Source organism: Notechis scutatus, chromosome 1 (assembly GCF_049901735.1).
Source record: "Notechis scutatus isolate UNSWTSFEM ecotype Mainland chromosome 1, rNotScu1.2, whole genome shotgun sequence".
Classification (NCBI taxonomy): Eukaryota; Metazoa; Chordata; class Lepidosauria; order Squamata; family Elapidae; genus Notechis; species Notechis scutatus.
This window is the reverse complement of record NC_142009.1, coordinates 20,612,081-20,634,780: the sequence shown is the minus strand read 5'-3', so window position 1 is coordinate 20,634,780 and position 22,700 is coordinate 20,612,081. Positions and strand designations below refer to the sequence as shown.

The 22,700-nt window shown below is 42.1% G+C and overlaps 1 protein-coding gene across 4 annotated transcripts in view; it reads left to right on the top strand.

Annotated features, from left to right (window-relative positions):
- The first annotated feature begins 290 nt into the window (after positions 1-290).
- Positions 291-22,700, top strand: part of DTX2 (deltex E3 ubiquitin ligase 2) — a 31,446-nt gene continuing 9,036 nt past the window's right edge. Inside the window, exons 1-5 of one of the 4 annotated variants that reach the window (XM_026672434.2) lie at positions 291-403; positions 5,609-5,991; positions 8,718-9,336; positions 13,913-13,971; positions 18,688-18,819. In XM_026672434.2, coding sequence (XP_026528219.2) covers positions 5,712-5,991; positions 8,718-9,336; positions 13,913-13,971; positions 18,688-18,819 — 1,090 coding nt within the window. In that variant the 5' untranslated portion in view covers positions 291-403; positions 5,609-5,711. Of the gene's footprint in view, positions 451-5,608; positions 5,992-8,717; positions 9,337-13,912; positions 13,972-18,687; positions 18,820-22,700 lie in introns of all 4 variants that reach the window. The other 3 variants (XM_087957943.1, XM_026672435.2, XM_087957955.1) reach the window with 3 other exon arrangements.

Genomic DNA, 22,700 nt, shown 5'->3' with positions numbered 1-22,700 from the left:
ACTTCTTCCACAACTGCCAAGAAAACTACTGCATAATTATAAAATCACTAGGAGGCGATTTGGTTTGAAATAAGCTTATCAACTCAGTAGAGTATAAATTTGTTAAGAGAGAAAAAGGCACAGTCGATACACCAACCCCGAGTCTATTATGCCACTACCCAAGATGCACCGCGGCAAGAAGTCCGCACCGATTCCTCGGAGGGGAATAGGCGGGACCCGTGACTTTGAAAGACTACATTTCCCGTGAAGCTCCACGCCACGTCCCCAAGCATGGGCGTAGAGCAGGAAGCGGAGGACAAGGCTGACGCGTGCGCACTTCCGTCACCTGGAGGAGGCGATGCGGGACTTGTTAAGAAGTCGCCGCTTTTTCCCTTCTGGAGTGTTTTCCCGGTAGCCACTTCAGGTGAGGCCTCGGCTGGTGGGGTTGATGGCGGATTTCTTTCCAAGGAGGTGAGGGTAGAAGAAGTTTCCGAATTCTCTGCCGAAGAAGGATCTTGGAGAAGGCTTTTCAATCTCCTTTTCAGTGGAGGTGCAAGGAAGGGGGGCTGCTTGGGCTCGTATGTTGCCTTACTTCCAAGAAACGGGGCGGGGAGAGAGAAAGGGGTCCCTGATCCTTTACCCCCTTTTTTTTCTCTCGCTCATATTTTGACAGTCACCCCATAGTACCTTAAAGTCAGCGTTTCTCAACCTTGACAAACTTGGGAGACGAGTGAACTTCAGTTCCCAGATTTCCCCAGCCAGCATGGTTGAAAGATTGAAAGAGGGAATGAATGTCACGTTGGGGTGTTTTTTTCATGATGGAGGGGGAGTTGAAGTGTAACTTTTAAGTCACCCCATCTTCAGCATGTGATGAAATGTGTATGCTTTTGTACACCACTGCCTTTCTCGAGAAAGCATAAGACAGTAAGTAGGGTGTTGGCTTCCTTCCTTCCTTTTTGCCCCTGTCTCTGGGATAATCCAGGCTGAGCATGACAGGAGCAACCAGGAACCTTAGTTTAAGAAGAAAGAAGAAAATTCTCTGTAGTGGAAATGTATAGCTAGATCAAGTTTCCTAGTTGCCAGTCATCACATTCACACTGTTATCTCCGGCCAAAAGAGGGGTGGCATGATGATGATTATATTTTTATCCTATCCATCTATCTACAGTTATCATGCATCGTTTATTATAATGAGTGGTCCTTTATTATGTCCTTTAGGTTAATTACTTAGTTTCTGGGGTTTGCTCTTGAATTTTCCTTTGTAAAACAAAATAATAAACAATTAGTTTTATCTTTATGTGCCTGTTTTAGATTTGCCCCCTTAAAAAAGGCATATTAGTCATATTTGTCTTTTTTGTCTTTATGAATTCAATTTATCAAGGGGGGGGGGGGGGGGGGGGGGGGGGGGGGGTGGGGGGGGGGGGTGTGGGGGGGGGGGGGGGGGGGGGGGGGGGGGGGGGGGGGGGGGGGGGAAGGGGAGGAGGAAAAGGGGAGGGGGGAGGAATTTATGGGGGGGGGGGGGGGGGTGGGGGGGGATTGTTTTTTTATAGTTTTTTTCGTTTTTTGTTTATCCCAAAACACTAACACCCCCTTTTCATATTTGTCTTTTTTTTTCTAAGAAAATGTCACTGCATACATTATGTGTGAGTGTGTGTGAACTCAAGGCAGCAAGACATAGCTAATATGCCTGCCTTCTCTTTTCCCCACAACCCTATGTAGTGGGTTGGACAGTCTCTTGAGCCAAAAGGAACTACTGTGTATTTGGTAATTTGACCTCTTTTGAACTCAGATCTGTTGGAGGATAAACCATTTTCCTTCCCAGGAAGGAAGCTGAATTTGTGTAAGAATGGATATCTTTTCTGTTTAGTGAAAGATGATTAAGCTTTTGGTCATAATAAGCATGTGGTATCTTGTCGGGTAACGTGCCATATCTTTGATTGTTTTCTGTAAATTATTACAAGACTATTTGATTTTATTTAAACATGCAAATGTGTACCCTATCTGGTAATTAAAAGTATGTCAGATTTTCTCTCCTAAAGTAAAGAGTGTATTTGTATATATGAGATAACCTCAATGCTTGGAGGTATTATTTGCTGCTGAAGATTATGAATTTGCCCAAAGTGGCTTTTCTTGATAGTTACAGGCCACTGGACAGTCTTCCCTCTGAACCATTAGGGTGGTTCAAATTTGATGGTAATTGTTTTATCATCAGCTTTTTAGCCTGTGCTAAAAATGCTAAGATAGGGAATTCTCTTCATTCCCCTGTTTATGTTCATATAAAAATGTAGATGTTGATAATGATGTGTAAGAGATGGGAAAGAAGAAGTGATAGATACCATGCCAACATTTTCCCAGTTCCTTCTTCTCCAATGTATGTCCTTTGTATTGTAATCTCCAGTCAACATGAAAGATGGGATACAGGGCAATGTGCATGTTTCTCTTGAAGGCTTCAGGACTAATTTCCAAAAAGTAATGGATCATAAAAATGGTAATAATGGATAGAATCTGTTGCCCAGGTTATTCATAAAGTACAGTAAATAATCAAATACTCCCTGACTTATACTGCTAGGTATCCCTGTGGAAAATCCTAAATGATTGTTGTTTTAATTAACTGATTTGGGTACTTAGTGTGAATCATTTGATGAACTCGTAGTGAACCATTAACCCACCGAGTCATACAGTGTGCTAAGAAATGGTTTGTGTAATAATGGTTCTTAAACCAAAAGCAACTGTCATATACTACAGTAATATGTGCTTAACTAAAACTACTCAGATCATACTATGGCTTAGGACAATATGACAATCTTGGATAAATGTTGATGTTTTTCATAGATTTAAAAATGGCATACAGTTATCCCTCAGCCATTGGTTTATGTATCCAAACTGTCATAATTTATAAAGTTGTTACAGCATTAATCCATAAGGCATAGTAATACTGAATTACCTTGGAGCAAGTAAGGTGAGGATTACTGTGTCCTCACCTAGTTTGCAATAACCAGGCATTGCCTCTAGGCAACCAAATGAGGAAACTAAAATGCAGTATTTTTTTCTGCTTTGTAGTGATCTGTTTGTAAGTTAGTCATGATTTATTTGTTTATGCTCATGAGGTAGTCCAAATTAGGCTAAGATCACACAACACACTGACTATGAGAGCAATTAATCAACAGAACAATTTGCCTCCTGGAATTATAGGTGCTCCGAGAATAAACTGGACAACCATTTGACTGGGCTGATATAAGGCTTCTGGATTAGAAGATCCTGGAGGTCCCTTCCAGCCCTATGATTCTATAATATGTTTTATTTTGTATTGATTTAGTGTATTGTGCACGTTACATATTTTTGAGCAGATCAATATTTTTAGAGTTGCTTTTTGAATGCTGCTATAGAGGAAAGCAAACAAACTTAAGTATTTGAACATGCAATATAGATTGTTTGCTCAGTTTGTTTGTTGGAGATAACTGAATACAGTGCCCATTCTGGGTATAATGGACCAAGAGAGATTTTTATGTAAATAACTGAGCTATAATTCTTTCAAATGTCTGTATGCTGTAAAATCTGGGAGTTGAAAGATTATTAAGAAAATGCAAACTAAAAGGTTTCAGTCCATGGGGGGAACGATGCACATAACTAGGTATGATACATTGTGATATACATGATGAATATGATGTGGCAGTTTTACTGCCAGTTCTTTAGAATATTAAAAAGTGTTCCTGGATTTTCTCAGATTAAATTAAATTAGTGCTGGTTGCATTTGAATCTTTCAGAAGTGGCCCTGTATTACGTTGCTTTTGCACCACTAAAGACTACAATGAAAAAGAATTACACGTAGTTTTCAAGTTACGATCATTCCTTTAGCAGCCATTCAAAGTTCTGAAGGTGCTGAAAAAAAGTGACAACCTGTCCTGGCACTTATGACCATTGCAGCATCCCCATTACCTGATCATGATCCAGATGCTTGGCAACCATTGCATGTTTATGACAGTTGCAATACCCCACGGTCATGTGGTTTCCATTTGTGACCTTCCCAGCTGGCTTTTGACAAGTAAAGTCATTGGGGAAACTGGCAGAGAGGGTTGCAGATCACAGTCATGTGATGTCTTGCTTAGCAACCACAGTGATTTGCTTAACCACCATGGCAAGAGTTGTAAAATTGGGAGTGGTCATGTGATGCCTCATTTAATGACCACACCACTTAACAATTTTTTTCTGGTCTCTTATGGTTGTAAGCCAAGGACCTATTTACATCAGTGTACTAGGAATGGGGAGCAGGGAACCTGCCCCTCTACATGTGTTGCTGAAATGCAACTTTAATCATCCTCCCCTCTACCGGAATGGCTAATGGTAAAGGTTGCTGGAAGTTGTATTTCAAGAATGTCCAGAAGGTCAAAGTTTTTTTTCCATCATTCTTTATATCTTGTATAAGCTGTTTGAGGCAGAGCCTGTCTTGCTCTAAGCTGTCACAGATCCTGTATTATGCTAAATAAAGTTAGTAATAGCATTTATTACAACTATTTAAAAATTGCTTTGCTGCGTGCTGAGATCTTCAAAGTATTGTACAGTTGAGAGTAACATTTTTCTCCTCCCCCAACATCAACATCTGGCATACCTGTAGGTAGTCCTCAACTTATGACTGTAATTGAACCCAGAATTACAGTTGTAAATTGTGCCAGTTATTAAATGGGTCACCATGTGACCTAATTTTATGACTTTTTCCCCAGTACTTGTTAAATGAACCCGTTGTCTGCAATGGGTGCTTTTTTCCCAAAGAAATCAGAAGTAAATCCTGGTTTCTGGGGAAAAGAAAACCACGAATCATGATCAGGTGACCCTGAGATGCTGCAGATGTCTGCAAATGCCAGACAGTTGCTGAACACCTGAAATATAATCCCATGACCATTGGGGGGGAGGGTGGCCATCAAAATGTTGGGTCGTAAGTAGCTGGAGGGAGGTCTATTGTAACTTTGAACAGTTGGTAAATAACCTCAACATAAGCCGAGGACTACCTGATTTGCTGCCAATTAGTCCAACTCTTTGTTTTCCAGATTGTTGGGCTCTGTTTGGTATAGAGCCTGGTCCCTCTAGCAGGATATACCAAATCCAACTCAACCCTATTTCTGCTTGGTCTAATATATTGTGCAAATCCAGCCGTTGGATCCAACCATAGGATAAATCTCGTAGTGCTAGGGATAGCTATTTATTTTAATAACTGTGGCAGCAAAGACATCACTTTCCAGTTCTCTCTCACTGCTACTTAGTCACCTTTCTCCCCAGCGGTGATTTGTCTGCTTAATGTTCCAGGAATAGAATAATGGGCTTAAATTACAGGAATGGTGATTATGGTTGAGTGATAGGAAAACTTTCTAGCTTTAAGTACAATTCATGCAGCGGAACTAGGATCAGATTTCTAGAGAAGTAGAAAGTACATTCAAGCAGACATTGTAGAGACAGCTCTAAGACCTAGAGAGATCATTTGTATTAACAGACTGTAGCTCAGAAATTAAAGGGCTAAATAGAATCTGTCTCGGAAGAAGTGATATTACATCCGACTTTTGCACTGTAGGTCAGCTGCTAACAGCTGAGAAACAATGGTTGATATCTCATGATTAACGTCCTTTCTCTTTCCACCACAGGTCTGTCAAGGTATTGTTGCTGAAGATGACAGTTTGGATTCTGGATTAACACCACTTCCAAATTCCTGTCCACTTTCTGTAAGTGGGCAAAACCTATTCAAAAATGGCAACTTTGCCAAGTACATCTGCTGCGCCTCCACCATCCCTCTCGGATCCAGGAGTGGCTGTGTGGGAGTGGCAGGATGAGTTTGGCAGGTGGAGGCCATACCGAAGTAGCGTGTGCAGTTACATTGAGCAGTCTTTCCAAGTTCTCATGGTAAAAGGCCGGCGATCACTGGGAACTTGGCCTGTGAATGGCAGCATACCCTTGGGACAAGCTGATTCAACTCTGGCTCCCTACATAATTGACCTACCGAGTCTCACCCAGTTCCGGCAAGATACAGGTAAAAAGCAGCTGCATTATCTCCTTATGGATATAGCTTAATAGTGGACACATCCATCATGATGTAGAGCAGTGTTTCTCAATGGTGACTAAGGAATTCTGGGAGCCCATACAATAAAGTTGCTTGGTTAAGAATAACTTTGGTAGAGCATTCTCTTCTAGGCACAGTCTGAAGTACTGAGAAAGAGCTGTAAACCTGGATTAAATCTCATTTATTAGGTTGCCAACGTTTTCTTGGCCTCGGGTTTTATTATGAAATATAGGAGAATGGTATCTCCCACAAAACAATTCTAGCTTTATAAAGTAATAAGGGCAGACTTTGTTTGTTTACCCAGCCGACTAAGCCATAATGGGGTTTGTTTGCTTTTGACTTAGAGTATTGTATGTGCTGAGTAAATTACGGCTTGTGAAACAAATATTGGCTGATGTGTGGTGTGTGAACCCATTCTTGTTCTCAGATAGCTGTCTTCTGAATATATCAGTGCTAGTATTTTAAATAATGCAAAATAGCTGACAGCCAACAGCTACCTTCAGGATATCAATGATGGATACCAATGATAACTAATCATAAAAGAGTCTGTAGTTCTTTTAAAATGTGGGCATTCCATTTTTTGCAGAATCCTTCCTCCCTCCTCCCACATAATAGAATGAGTTCTGTGTGATTTTTATGCAGCCCATTAACCTCTACAGCACATCAGATGGATTTTATAAAAATAAAGCAACCATCTGCAAATCATCTGAAATATGCCCTGTGAAAAAGACAACTCGGGACTCTTCACGGGAAGTGAGAGAAAAATGGCAGGAAACCACCTTTCCTGAGACAGCAGGAAGCAGCAGCTTATCTAGAAATGGGCTGTAAGCATTTAAAGTCTCATCTGAGAGCAGTGAAGATAATGGCTACATGAAGGAAATGAGGAATGTTGGTGGCGTCTGTCTGTGTCCCTCCTGCCTGTTCATTGCACCAGTTGATGCCATTCCCATCCCCACTGGAGTGGCTTATACATGTAGTCCTCAACTTACGTTCATTCATTTAGCGACTGTTTGAAGTTATAACAGCATTGAAAAAAATGATTTATACCAATTTTCACACTTATGACCCTTACAGCACACCAGTGGTCACATGATAACAATTCTTGGCAATTGGCATGTATTTATGACGATTGTGTTGTCCTGGGGTCACATGACCAACTTTTGTGACCTTCTGCCGACCAAAGTAATGGGGGAAACCAGATTCACTCAACAACCCTGATACTAACTTAACATCCGCACTGATTCACTTCACAATTGTGCCAAGAAAGGTTGTAAAATGGAGCAAAACTCACTTAACAACTGTCTTGTTTGGCAGTGGAAATTTTTGGCTCAACAGCGGTTATAAGTTGAGGACAAACCATATAAGAAAAATGGCTTTGTTCTTTATGCTGAATAATGTAATTATTTGTGACAGACTTTGGTGCCTTTGGGGGCACATTTCAGTCAGTCTTCACTTCTGGCAATCGCCTGGGCAAGTCCGTGCATTTTTCTTGGCAACATTTCAGGTTTGACTTGCCACTGCTTGCTTTTTAAGGCTAGGAGAGATTGACTGGTCCAAGCTGTCTTCGTGCTTCCTATGGGACTAGAATTCACGGTCTCACAGTTTCTGTCCTGATGCCTTAACCACGTCACCAAACTGGTTTAATTTATGACAGTATTTAATGCTTAAAAAATGAATATAGGCTGCACTGTTGAGACAGTTCCTGTCCTCAGTCTCCAGCTATAAATAACATGATACAAAGGAAAAAGGAAGGAGGGAAAAGTGAAGCGAGCATTGTTATATTGTGTGTATTAAAATAACTCATAGGTAAGCAGTTAGCTTTTTATGCAAAAGAAGGTAAAGCCCTTTGATTTTCATATTACCTTATCAATTCAAATACAGTGGAAGTGGACCAATTTCAAACTCGACTTTAACTTTTGAACCTGATTCTCAAAGAAGGGATCCAGTGGCGCTACCATGAATGCAAATGATCCTTGGTAGAACTTTGGGCATTTCTTCTGAAAAAAATAATCAGATAGCTGGTGATTCAAAAGATTTTTCTATGTCTGATCTACTGGAGGGACTGCTGCAAAAATTGAATGATCAAATTTCTTGCCTAAGCAGGGGGTTGGACTAGAAAGCCTCCAAGGTCCCTTCCAACTATTCTTGTTCTATTTTATTCTATTCTATTCTATTCTAATAATGCAGGGGTGTCAAACTCAAGGCCCTGGGGCTGGAGCTGGCCCATGGGGCTGCCAAAGAAATAACAAAGGACCGGCCCGCGATGCCTCTGCTAGTGAAAACGGAGCTCACGAGGGCTGTGCACGGCCCTCCCGAGCTCAATTTTTGCTGACAGAGGGTTGCAGGAAGCTGTCACAGCCGAAAACAGAGCTCAGGTACCCGTTTTCGCTGGCAGAGCGCTCGGGCTGCCACAGGCGCCTGCCCAACACCAGTGATATCATGCTGGTCACACCCATCTTGGCCACACCCACTCTGGCCCTCAGAGGTCAAACACAACCCTGATGCGGCCCTCAATGAAATCGAGTTTGACGCCCCTGTAATAATACATCCCGCCATTTTTTTTCCCCCCTTCCTAATCTAATGTGAACGGGAAATATCACTACAAATAATACTCAGTTTCCTGGACTATGCAAAATTTAGTTTTAATTTTGACGTCTACTTTTATATTTTGATTTGTCATGATTTTTCCCTCTTAGGGACCATGAGAGCCGTGCACAGACATGTCTTTCAGCTGGATTCGGCACCTGGACAGGGAGTAGTTTGGGAGTGGCAGAATGATGAAGGAAGCTGGTTTCCATACGAGATGAACATTTGTGTATATTTGGAGCAAGCTTTCTCTCAGTGTAACCCTCAGGTGGATCTTGGGCCCTTTGGTTACAATTATGGGATTGATTTTGTATCACAGACCCAGACTAATAAGACCACAGGATACCAGCGAAGAATCCGTCGGTGTGTGGACTCTCCATATCCAGTAGCCGCAGCCACAGGGCCTGCTCACAGCGGGCCCACTTGTTCATGTCAACAGTGCTTGTCGAATAGTGGAACTGGCCCCATAACCTCACGGTATCGGCACTCAATGGTAAATCTTCCTGGACATTCATCAGGAGCGAGTCCCAAATTTGTTACCGGTATACAGGGGGCCAATAGAAACTCAGGACTCGGTGCTTCTCTGGTGGGCTTTGTGCCTTACAATAAACCAGCTCTCTCTGGAGCAAGATCGATGCCAAGACTGAACATGCAGAGTGCAGGGTCAGCATCACAATCGGCAGCCATTGGTGGGTCCAGCTCAGTGCATACAGCATCCAAAGGAGCCAGGTATGCTTTCCTAAGGGCCTTCCAGCTTTGCTGGATGTTACTGACCAATCCATGAGTAGGATTATTTATAGACTTACCTGCAGTATTTTTATCTTGCTACTCAGACACTTATTGACTCCGAGAAAGGCTCATGTAGATAATAAAACTGAAGAGTCATTGTGCCATCAGGAATCAGATCCCTTGTGCTCAGCTGTGGCTGTTTTATCATTGTTTGACAGTGTCCTTCCTTTAAATAGCACTTGGTAGCTCTTGATTCTTTGGCAAGTAGAAAAAGCCAATGGTCCGAAACTGCTGGTTTTTTTGCTGATGGATTGGAAAAATTGCTTTTCCTCTTTTTTCAATATCATTCTAGAGAATTCAGTTTCCCAGTAGCTCCATATCCTGATGGGAGAAGCAAAATTGCAAATTTATTTTGCTTTTCAGGCCCAGGGAAACTGCCACTGAAGTGAGAGAGTGTCCCAATGTTTCAGATTCATTATTTCATGAGGTCTATAATGTTTACAAGTGCATTATAGAGAGATGGAGGCTTTATGAATGATGTGGATATGAGAGCTAGTATTCTCTTCTGTACGGGCCAAATGTTATGGCAATTGTTGGTGCTGTAGTAATTGTTGATATCCTGAGTGTAAGTTAATACTGCGCTTGACCAAAATGAAATAATATTTACCTGGCAGAAGGTATAATTAGGAAATTTGTTGCCAGATGGTATTAATGATCAACTCGGGTGACTTTTTGAAATGGAATAAATTCATGTCATCTAACACTTAATTGCCATGTGAGGCCCTGGTTTATATATTCTAAGGCAATGTTTCTCAACCTTGGCAAGTTTAAGACCCAAAAACTTCAACTCCCAGAATTCCCTAACCAGCATAGGAGTTCAAGTCCAGGTGTCTTGTCAAGGTTGAGAAACATTGTTTTAAGGACAAATGGGCTTCTTGCTTCATTTTGAACTTCTCAGTGACATCTGGCCAGCCAAATTTAGAGGTAGTATTGAAACACATAACCATTTGATAGCACTGATCGATTGGCCCTTGGGCCATATCAAAGTGCAGAATTCCAGAAACAAATTATTATTGAAATTTGATAGAAGCAATTTAAAATGGAACTGGATAAAATACAATTTAAAATGAAAATGGAATAAAATACAATCTAAAATGAAAATGGAATAAAATACAATAATTTAAGATATAGATAAAATATGATAAAATTATATTTCAGTGTCACCCCTACAATCTACCAAGCTTCTCATCCAAGAAGCTTCTTCAGTTCTGACTGAATGGTGGAGAATTGATTATAATTCCTTCCATCCTCCACCGTTCAGTCAGAACTGAAGAAGCTTCTTGGATGAGAAGCGAAATGTCTTCAAGGAAAAACAAAAGAAGTCCAGTTGCCTTTTGAAAAAGCACCTTTGGTACAGATATGAATATTTTATATTCAGGTGATTTAACTTGTAGTTATGAATCGGATTTGGCAGTTGGGCATCCACTGTGCGTTGAGATTCAGAATTTACTAACTATGAGATTTTTTTTTTATATTGCAAGTTCTAAACAGAGACCTGTTTTTTGAAAGCTGTGCTGATATTTCAGAACAAGGTATAAGCTTAAGCCAAGGAAAGGGCTATTTCAACACCAGGAGACAACATTAGACAGCTTTTGTTTCTATCTCTACATAACAGCACCCCATCGGAAGCATGTAATTACTTCTGTCTGGGCAAATCTAACCTACACAATTAGTAGAAATCTGAGAAGGAAGGCAGCAGTAGCTCCAATACTTGGGCTAGGTTAGTTTCCTTGCCTACCTTTTCTTCTATCTGTGTTTCAAATTAGAGTAATTCTCTTGTATTTTCAGCTGGCCAAAACAACTCTATTTTGTGTTACTCTCTGCTTCCTGTCTATATATCTTCTGCTGTGTACTTACATGGAAGCATGAAGGGATATATGTGTGGAAAATGCAACTGATTCAGAGTAAGTCATAGTGCTTATTCTAGAATGGGTGTCAAACTGGCAGCCCGTGGGCAGGATGCGTCACACGCAGGCCACGCCCATCCCAGCTCCATGAATGGGGAAAATGTCATGTGACAGCAATGTGACGCGGCGAGTTTGACACCCATGTTCTAGAATATTTGATTTTGTGTAGCTGATGGCAAAGAAGACTTAAGATGAAACAAACATGGTTCTCCAAACACCAAATAATTCTCAAAGGAAGAGAGTTCCCATGCAAACTAGATGAAGTGCTGACACTGAAGTGGAAAAATACCAAGGGATGCGTAAAAAGTACCAAATTGGTCAAGCCTTTCCAAAATGATAAAAATGGATTGTAATTCAGAGCTATCATATAGAAATAGGTGCTGGTGCATGATGGATTTCCTGCCTCACTTCTCCTAGAATTCAAATTTAGCCAGTTGGTTGAACTCTGAATTATATATTGGTATATATAGGTATGATTCCAAAAGTGATTAGGGTTGTAAACCTACTTTTGTGCCTATACAGTACTAAGAATAGTATGCAGCATTGAATGTGCTATAAATACCCTCTTAATGTCTGTTTCTCTCTAATAATAGTACTTACAAGACTTTGAACCTTTGCTCCTACCGTAGTTGCACTTGTGTGAATAGGGAACACAAAACCTGTGTGCAGCTATCAAGAGTATTGTGTGCTGGACTACAATTAAAGAATGTACTTTATGTTATAATAATGTATGAAAACAGGAAATTCAGGTAGTCCTCAACTTATGTCCACAAATAAACCCAAACTTTCTGTTGCTAAGTGAGACAGTTGTTAAGTGAATTCCCCAGCCAACCATGCAGTCTTAAAGTTGCCAAGGTTGGACACTCCTGATTTAATTGTTTCAAGCTTGCTTAAAATTAACTGTTTCTCTGGGGAAGAGTGGCAAACCACTGAGTTAAATCATCATCTTCCCCAAAAAATCATCTGAAACCTGTATTTTTCCTTTAATTAAAACCAAGCTATTTCTTTCCTGTGTTTATCCTGTTTTGACCTTGAAGAAGTTCTCCATTTTACAAATAATGAAAGTTTGTGATTAGGAGTTTTAGAGATTTTGTCATCCTCCCTCACCAGCTTGGCTCCTCTCCCAGAATTTAGCAAGGACTGGATACAGCTCTTGTCAAAAGCAGATACACCTGGAATGCACAGTAAAACCTCCTTAAAAAGTTGTTAAGTTTGAAAAGTATTGAGGGGGGGAATAAACTGCCTTGAAAGTCAGCACTATTCTTTTAGATCTACGCCTGCTAAGAAACCAGGTGATTTCTGTAAGCTTTTGTGTGATTTATGTGCTGCTTTGAGTCAATGTTGACTCCTGGCAACACCCTGGACAAGTCCCTGCAGAGTCTAATCTTTTGCTGCTTTATGCTTTTGAAAAGCAGATTCTATTCCTCAAGTAGGTGATCCAATATCGGCTGAAAATCTCAAGTTGAAACATAGCTGGCTGGGTTTCATTGCCTTTCAGGAGGTTCAGGCAGACACTGAAATAGTTAAAAAAAAAAAAAAGGGCACCTGACTTGCCCATCCAAATAATGGGTGGAGACAAGACAAAACTGGGAAAGTCGAATACTGATTAGCCAATTGGGAGAATGGGCTTCCTTCCCAAGGGGGCTTTTATATAGGAAGGAAGGAAGGCAGTCGCCATTTTTTTTTGCCCATGCTTTCGGTTTCTCTTTCTCGGCACTTTTCCCGCCAAGTTTTCGAGAAGATGGCTGAGGGCCGGTAAGAATTAAAAGCGACATGAATGAATGAACGAATGAATAATGAATGAATGAGGATAGCAAGCTGGGGTCAGTATAATAGCTGAGATTTTATGGACTGGAAACTGTTCTAATGTGCGTGTTGGTGAGGGAAAATCCTAGGTCCAAGGTGGAGAAGAGTCAACCTTCTTTTAAAAAAAGCCTTGATTTATTGCTTTTCTCCCTTTTCCTTTCCTTTTTCCAGATCTCTGGCCTCGCTTTTTATCATAGAGGTTTAAAAGTCTTTATCAGAGGTTCTCATTTTGCCAAAAAGGCTCTAGCCTCTTCAGCATACTCAGACTATGAAAAGGACAGAGAGGGGTGGTGTAAAATAGTAAATCAAAGGTGTAAAATGACACTGGAGTAAAATTGCTGCTGTGAGCTACTTGGTCCTTTTCTCCAGGAGTTGCAGGGAGGATTTGGAGACCACTCATAGCAATTAGTGGGGCCTAATCCTCCATATCCTGTTTATGAGGGATCACCACCCCTATAAAACCTCCAGTTTCTCATTCAGGATAATTTAGAAGTTGTGGCTGCTCCATCACTGGAGGCTTTTAAGAAGAAACTGGACTGCCGCTTCTCTGGAATGGATGGAAAGTTGGACTGAGGACCTCTAGGGTCCCTTCCAAGTCTGTTTTTCTGTTATGATCTGCTATTCTCTTATCTAATTTCTGCTTGTTTCAGAATTTAGCCAGCTTTGGGACAAAATGTGCATTGCCTCAAAAAAGAACTTTCTCCCCCCCCCCTGCATAAAATTCTCATTTCTTCTTGTCCTGATTCTCTATGCCTGCCCTAATGATCTTTTCCAAAACTTCATATATATTTTTGTTTCCTCAGCGTCCCAAGGTTACCAGTGACCATGCCCAGGCCCAGCAAAGTGAATGAAGCTCTGGCAGGTAATGCCCTTCCATCTTTTTTTTTTCTCCATTTCACACAATCCTACAGTGTTTTGCTTTGGGAAACTAATAGTCTGACTTTTTTGTAATTTTCTACTTGGTCCAGCACATCTTCCTGAATAAGGATGCTGACTAATTTTTAAGCAATGATTCATCTGAGGTGAAGTCTTCACAAAATGTCTTTGTCTCAGGTGAATCTGTTTCTTAAGGGATTCTGCATTTCCAACAGCTGCCTTGACGAAACAACTCCATCCTCTGACCTTTGGATTTGCAAGGTAGCAATAGAGAGGAATTGGATTATTCTCTTGCATACTTTTATGTGCTCTTACTAGTCTTCATCTAGTCAGCAACCCTTTACCTCCCCTGGGAGATATCTAGGATCTGATATTGCAGGGCCCTGCTCTACAACTGAAGTATGGTATCTAGTCAGCTACTATTTTGTTAACCTACCCTTTCTGAATCTTAAATTTGATCCTTATTTTTACTTGTGTTGATCTGTTTTCAATTCTATTTATAATGTATGCTTTTATTTGTGTATTTATACTGTTCTACTATAATGTTGTATACTGCCCAGAATCTTTTTGGTGATATGAGCAATGTAGAAATGTAATAACTCACTGGTTCCTGCAAATACATAAATTGCACATCCAGTTGCTTATTCTGAAATGGTAAATTAGTCATTCTCACCAGTTTTGTTTTAGGAAAGATCTTTCCCAGTCCTTTAACTTGAAAATCTGGAGACTAAACATATTTGCATAAAAACATTGATATTCTAAGATATTCTAAGATTCTAGAGTGATATTCTATCACTCTAAGTTGATATTTGACACAGTGGACAAGCTTGAGGCAAAAGGCTGTAAAACTTGTGATTCATTTGCTCAGGATTTGCATTCTTGTCCTAGGCTTTTTAATTAATCTGGGATTTTCTGCAGCTAAACAGCATTTTCTAATATTAGAAAATCCAGAGTCAGATATGTAAAAAAAAATCCTCATAAAGAGACTTCTTTCAATCTGGAATCCTTTTGTTTTTACATAACAAAAATCCCATGAACAAAAGGGAAGGGGGAGCACTAGTTGTGATAAAAAGATGTTCCTGGCCCTTGGTGTCACATTCTTTTTTGCCTTTCTCCTGTTTTGAGCTGCTGCCTATATTTCCTTTTTATATCCTCATCAGATGATCCAGGGAAGAAGCCATAATTTCTGTAAATCTCATAGAGATTATGGGTTTTTAATGTGCTTTTTCACTGTAGCTAGAGTCTGCCTTAAATGGCTGCAATCTTTATTACAGTGAAAATACTGTAACCTAAAATAACCATAAACAATAAAAACAGGAATTGTATAGCTACATATTCTTGTCTTTCTTCTTTTATTGTCCTTTTCTCTTGCTTTGATAAAATGGTTTTCTAATGCAGAGAAGCCTTGTTTTTTGTGACTGAGATTTCTAGATTCTCACTAGGATAATTCCACTCCCACCATTACTGCTCCAAGTGCAAGGTATAAATATAAATATTTGGAAAGTAACTTCCTATTTTATAGACTTATAAGTCTATAACATATCTTGGAAGTCTTTTAATCCAACCTTTTGATCAAGAATCAGGTCAAGAGTCTTCAGACCCAGAAAAATGTCCAAATATTTGATAATTAATAAAGCAATATTATAGGGACTGTTTTTAGGTTTAGTATTTTGGATTTCAGAAATGGGAGATACCTAAGGAAGCCACCCTTGGAAGGTTTTTTACAAGAAACTCCCTGTAAAAATAGCTAAAATCAGGATTGCTAACTATTCTTAAGCTGTCCCCACTTAGCATATGAATATGCCAAATTCCACTCTATCTGATTGCAACCTCTTATGCAGTGCTCCTCCTATGAGAACTTAGAAGCTGATTAAGCAGCTCTAGCAATTGTTTTAAAATGCTAGATGATCTAAATTTAGTAGGAAATTTAGTATGTCTTAATGAAGCAAACATCCTAGGAATCTTAGCATTCATATTTTAAAGCGCATGTTTATAATCTTTAGTGTTGAGGACAATCCTCAGTGAGAGAAACTGAAATGGTGCCTGAATAAAATACCTAGTGCCTATGGGAAAGCACATAGTGGGTTTCCTTCTCACTAGGCCATATAGTGGTATACCATATACTGGTATAATGAAATACTGTCTACAAATTACAGTTTGATTGTACATGACAGCTACAAAATTTAGCTGTTCCTGGTCCACTTGTTTTAATGTAGAGAGCAGACTGCAACATTTATGGAAGCTTGCCTTTAAACCAGTGATCCCCAACCTTTTTTACGCCGCGGCCCGGTACCGGCATCAGCTGGGTGCCGCGGCCCGGTACCAGCATCAGCTGGGCACCGGCATCTTTTTTTGATGAAAAAGTGCTTCCGGTGAGCTTTCTACCCGGAAAAGCTCACCGGAAGCACTTTTTCATCAAAAAAAGATGGTGGCGCCCAGCAAGCCAGCGGCCCGGTAGGACTTGTTCCGCGGACCGGTACCGGTCCACGGACCGGTGGTTGGGGACCCCTGCTTTAAACAACACTGCTGATTTTCTTTGTTGTAGCATATAGGGCAGATTATGTCCTGAAGAAATGCAAAGTATGCTCTGGTTCTCTCAGCCATCAGGCAGGTTTTACATATGAACAAGCTTTTTGCAGCTAAGAAATTACAGAGAAGCTCACTCAACTCTTTCTCACAAGGGAGGGGAGGAAGGGCTTCAATCAGTACAGGGAGTGTTCTGTTATTAACTTGTGTAATTGAGTGCTTCTCACTCATGGGTTTTTGGAATAAGATCCGCAGAAGGGATTAGAATTTTTTTATAATTTTACCACAAATTATTTTAGACCTCAAATTCCTTTCTACATGCTGTATTACTTTTGCAGGAAGGAATATTATAATTATAAAAACAAAGATTCACCTCTGAGCACAAAGCTATCTATAAAGACAGCTGCATTCTGAAATAGTGATGCTCTATCTAGTCTACCCTTTTTTCACCCTTTTATTTTACTCTTTGTCTTCAGCTCCACCAGCAGTCAATATCTGTTTCACAACAAAACACAATTTTTGAATTTTGCCCAAAAGCCTATTTCCCAGTTACTTTCTCCAATTATATTTTTTGCTGTATAGTAAGCAGGTTTACAATGGGAAGTTGACCAAAGAGCAGTCGAGGCCAAGGTCCTTGGAAACCTTACAACTCCTACTCAAGATTTCTGCAATGCTTGTAGACATTGCCCAGATGCTTTCCCAAGTATCTTCATATCCATAAAATAATGGATGTGAAATTTTGAAAGAAAAATAAAGTTCCTAGGAAGCATAGCTGAATTCCATGATTTTCCTGCACTTCCATGTAAAAAGAATATCATGTAGCTTTATGTCAGCAATTTATAACTGTCTTAAATATCTGTATAATATTTCTCTTTTTTAAAAAAATAAATTTTATTAAGTTTTCAAATTTTAAATAATTTTTTTAAAATAAATTTTATTAAGTTTTCAAATTTTAAATATCTGTATAATATTTCTCACTGTACTGTAACATCCACTAGCCTGCGTGCAGGTGACAGACAGACTGACTGACTGAGTGATTGAATGAATTGAAGCAGAGACTAGGCGCCAGCAGTGTACATGGGGCTACATTTCAGAAACATAAAAGGAGGTTGGTTTTTGTTTGGTTTTGCAGCCTCTCTGGTGTGTTTCTTTGCTATTGCATTTCCAGCTTGTTTGTGGTGAAAGGACATTTTGTGATGAATTGGTTGCACATAGCATATAATATGACAAAAGTCTGTTTGTGGTTTATTGTAATTCAATCAATAATATTGCAAACACTTAGTTTAGCACAGGAATAGGCAATTTTTTGGTGATGGGGAGACCTACAGAACATTTTTGGCAGGGCAAAGGTTGCGATGAACAGGATTTGGGGCTCGGTTGCTGCTTTTCTGGAGGACTTCAGAGGTGATTCTGTTAAACTATGTTACGCCACTTAGAGAGCAGTTTCTTATATATTCTTATATGTTTCTTATATATAAGAAACACTGCAGTTTCTTATTTATTTCTAGGCTCAAAATGACAGGGAAATGCACTAACAATTTTTAGCAGGCTTCAGGAGTCACAAAAAGTTTGAAAGTAACATGCCATAGGGAGGGGAGGGGGAATGAATATGGCTATTGTATACATTTGAGGGTCCATGGTTTTTGTTTTTCCACATTGCCTATTAACTTTCTAATTATACTATTGTATAATGATATATATTAGCTTTCTTAAGGGCGAGAAGTTTTTGTCTTAGGGGATGTCAGTGTGGAGCACTATGGAAGTCAAGCAAATGTTGCAGTTCCTAAAGTCTGCATTTATAAACAGCTTTAATTCTAAATTGAACATAGGAGGTTTTTCCATTTTCCTCAAGCAGAAGGAAAAGAGTTGAAATGCTGCCTTGTGTGGCTTCACCCCATCCTTGTCTCTCCCAAATTGAAGAAAGAAAAGAAAAAGCTTTTCATTGTGTCTGCCTTCCCTTGCCTCAAAACAGCCCACCGTCATCCCTGTAACGTGTTGCTTGCTTTCCTTTGGGGTTTGCTTCGTCACTTGTTTTTGAAACCAGCATCGAATCAGAGGTTCTTGAATCGAGAGGGATGGGTTTCTTTTTTAATCTTACAAATTGTGTGATGCAAATTTTCTTTCCACCCCTTCTCCCTTACCTGCCCTGTGCATGACTGTCTCATGTCCCTTGTAGGCATGATGGCCTTTCTGATGTCAGTCCCTGGATTTCCTGTGCACCTCACCCAAGCGCCTCAGCCTGCCCGTGCCCATAGAGCCTCTAAAAAACTCTGCTCAGTTAAGGGAAGGAGGAGAGTGGTCACCAAAGGTAGCTCTCTGACTTGCTTGGACTCTCCGGGAGTCTCCTTCAGTTGCTGCTGCTGCTTCTGTTGCCACCTTTGTCTTCTCTTTCTTGCCCTGCATTTCCTCTTTCTTATTTTCTGACTTCTCCCAGAAACAGTTCGATAAAAAATGGCTTTGGTTACTCTTTCTACTAAGGCAAAGGTGTCAAATTCTTTTTCATTGAGGGCTGCATCAGGGTTGTGTTTGACCTCGGGGGAGGGGGGGCTGGGGTGTGTGTGGCCAGCTTGACATCACTCGTGTCGGGGTGTGTGTATGTGTGTGTGTTATTCCGAGCACTCTGCTAGCGAAAACGGGCTCCTGAACTCCGTTTTTGGCCGCGACTGCCTCCTGCGGTCCTGTCAGTGAAAATGGCGTTGGGGGGGGCTGCACACAGCCCTCCCAGGGTTCATTTTATCTCACAGAGGCACCGCGGGCCAGTCCTTCGCTGTTTCCAGGGCAGCCCTGTGGGCCAGATTCGGCCCATGGCTTTGAGTTTGACACCCCTGTACTAAGACCTAGCTTTCCTGTTGCCCAAGAATTTTGACACAATTCTGCTTTATATGCTGCTGCTTTGTAGGTCTTATTTTTCAGCATCAGCACGATCATTTTAATAGTTATGAAGACCACCCACATACCCACCTAAATAGAGAAACCAACTGTGGCAAGGGGTTCCCCCCCCCCCACACCAAATGAAGAAGTATGGTAAGGAGAAGATGTGACAGAATAGTGACTATACAGGTGTCCCTTGCTTAAAAACCACTCGTTCAGCATCTGTTCAAACTTGTAACTGCATTAAACAAGTGGTACTTAACAACTAGTCTGAGGAGTTTTTGCTGTTACAACATCCCCATGATGATGTGGTTGCCATTGTCTTTTGCAGCCTTTCTTATCAGTTTCCAATGAGTCAAATCAATGGAGAAGCCAGCAGGAGGTTGTACGTGGCAGCCACATGACATCCTTGCTTAACAACAGCAGTTGGCAGTGCTGGAATTGCCATTGCTAAGCAGCACTGTCACATGAGACTGCACTTCGTGATTGTTTCGCTTAGCAATGTCTACTCCAGTTCCAGTTGATGTCAGTAATCAAGAACTCCCTGTATAGACTACTAATGGATATTCACATTGCATTTTATTAAATTGTTTACGTCATATATATCTTCTATACAGTTGGCACCTTGAAGCACTTAAAGCTGAATTGTAAAAAAAAACAACGGGAAAAGATTTTAAAAATGGGGGAAAAGGAAGGGTAAACTATTCATCCAACATTTGTTCATTGAAGGCATTGATGAAGAAACATGACAACTGTAGATTTAATCAGTACTGGTTATATCTGGTATTAAAATGTTGTTAGGGTTTGTAGTTTTTTGAACTTACAATTTTAATTTTTCTTAATCAGAATCTTAATTTAAAAAGTAATTTTGCACCAGTCATTGCCAAATCCTCTTTATATGACTTATACACTTTCTTACATACTACATTAATTAACCTGTGGATTCCTTACCCAACATCTACCATGTTTCTCACAAAATAAGGCCGGGCCTTATTTTTTTGAGCCCCGGCTAGGCCTTTTCTTCCGGTGTGACTTAATTCCCCTTGCATCCTTGGGCGGGCGGGTGACGATGGCTTGGATGTTGACCTCGGTGTTGGTGGAGCACTTCGTATCGGGAGACCTTCCGCCACCGTTGCTTTCCCTTCTCCCCGTGCTGCCGCGGTGTTTAGAGCAACGCCGCGGCGTTTGGCGCAACCAGACGCGGCCAGCCAGGGCTGCTCCCTGCAACCGGAGCCCGGCGGAGACACTCGGCTTCAGGCGCTCCTGTCGCCGCCTTCCCTTCACCTTCGAAGGCAAAGGCAATTCTTTTAAAAACGACTCCCTACTACCAGTACGACAAAGCCTCCCCTGCCCGAGAGGGCAGCCCAACCCCACGTGGGGAGGCGAATCTCCCGTGGCTGCAGCACAGGATCGGACCACCCCCGGGAGAAGCACCCAGCCACCATCCCTGCCTGGCGCTGGGCAGAGCATGAAGAGCTTCGCCTGGGGCGCCCAGTGCAGCTGACAGGTGGGCCCTCCTGCCCGGTGGTGGAGCTCTCACCAAGGCAAAGAGCGCCTCCCCGCTGGACCCTCCGCTCATCCTGCCAGGGCCGTACCAGAGCTGTGCGGGCTGGGCAGAGCCGGGAAAGCGAGCCGCGGGTGCGCGCCCACCTGCCAAGCGAAGGAGCTGGGCCAACCCAAGCTTGGCTTCCTTCCTTCCCAAGTCCCTCCAGCCCGAACCCAAAGGGGCCACCCGAGGCAGTGATAGCGCCCACCCATCCGTGGACAGGGAGGCAAGACGACGGCCTGTGCTGTGTCCTCCTCCAAGCTGAGCCCCGCCAAGTGAGCCGATGCCCGTGCCGCTGCAGCGTTTGGAGCTGCCGGCGCGTTTGGAGATGCGTGGGGACGGGCTGAGTGAAGGGTGGAAAAGACAGGCGGCTTTGGGCTCTCTCCGCCAGACCTGCTGGCCAGGGAAGCAGCGCTGCCGTCGCCTCGCCTCCCTGTCCGCGGACGGGTGGGCGCTATCACTGCCTCGGGTGGCCCCTTCGGGTTCGGGCTGGAGGGACTTGGTAAGGAAGCCAAGCTCAGGTCGACCCGGCTCCTTCGCTTGGCAGGCGGGTGCGCACCCCCGGCTCGCTTTCCCGGCTCTGCCCAGCCCGCACGACTCTGGTATGGCCCTGGCGGGATGAGCGGAGGGTCCAGTGGGGAGGCGCTCGCTGCCTTAGTGAGAGCTCCACCGCTGGGCAGGAGGGCCCACCTGTCAGCTGCACTGGGCACGCCAAGCAGGGATGGCGGCTGGGTGCTTCTCCCGGGGTGGTCCGATCCTGCGCTGCGGCCCCAGGAGGTTCGCCTCGCCATGTGGGATTGGGCTGCCCTCAGGCAGGGGAGGTTTTGTCGTACCGGTAGTAGGGAGTCGTTTTTAAAAGAATTGGCTTTGCCTTTGAAGTCAAAGAGAAGGCGGCGACAGGAACGCCTGAAGCCAAGTGTCTCCGCCGGTTGCAGGGAGGAGCCCTGGCTGGCTGCGCGTGGCTGCGATAAACGCCGCGGTGTTGCTCTAAATGCCGCAGCAGCACGGGGAGAAGGGAAAGCAACGGTGGCGGAAGGTCTCCCGATACGAAGTGCCCCACGAACACTGAAGTCAACTCAGGCAGCACCATATCTGGGTATGCAACAAAAGTACTTCCTAACGGCAAGCCCCCCGCCAGCCATTCTTCCCCATTTCGCATGTTTGATATAGGCCTTAATTTGGGGGAGGGGCTTAATTTGATTTTATGCCTATAAAACATGCTGGGACTTCCTATTGGGGGAGGCCGTATTGTTGGAGAAACACTGTAGTGATGGCCACTAATTTGGGTGGCTTTAGGGGATTGAATAAATTCATAGAAATCAGGACTGTCAAGGGCTATCGGCTCTGAAAACTTGGTGCTACCCTTAAATTGGGGATATTAATGTGTCAAAATACCAGTTGTAAAGAAAAAGTGGAAGAAGCTAATGAGATGGCTGCTTGTGACTATGTCAAATGCTTTTGATTGGCTCTTAAGAGAAAGGGAGGAGGAGCACCGAAAGTGTTAAAAGAGTTACTTGGAGAGGTTAAAACTAGATAGATAGCCACCCATGTATTAATAGTTAATACAAGCAGCTGTAAGAAGCTGCATTGGAAAAAAAGATATTAACAGACCCTTTGAGTCTGATTTTTGGAAAACACCATTTTTTAAACATATCGCTAGCACCATGGCAGAATTGAATTTATTGCTTAGAAGTGCAATTTGGGAGCTCTACTTTCAAGTCATGCTGCCACCACTGCAAAATAATCCATTTAAAGTTCTTATCCTGATGTTA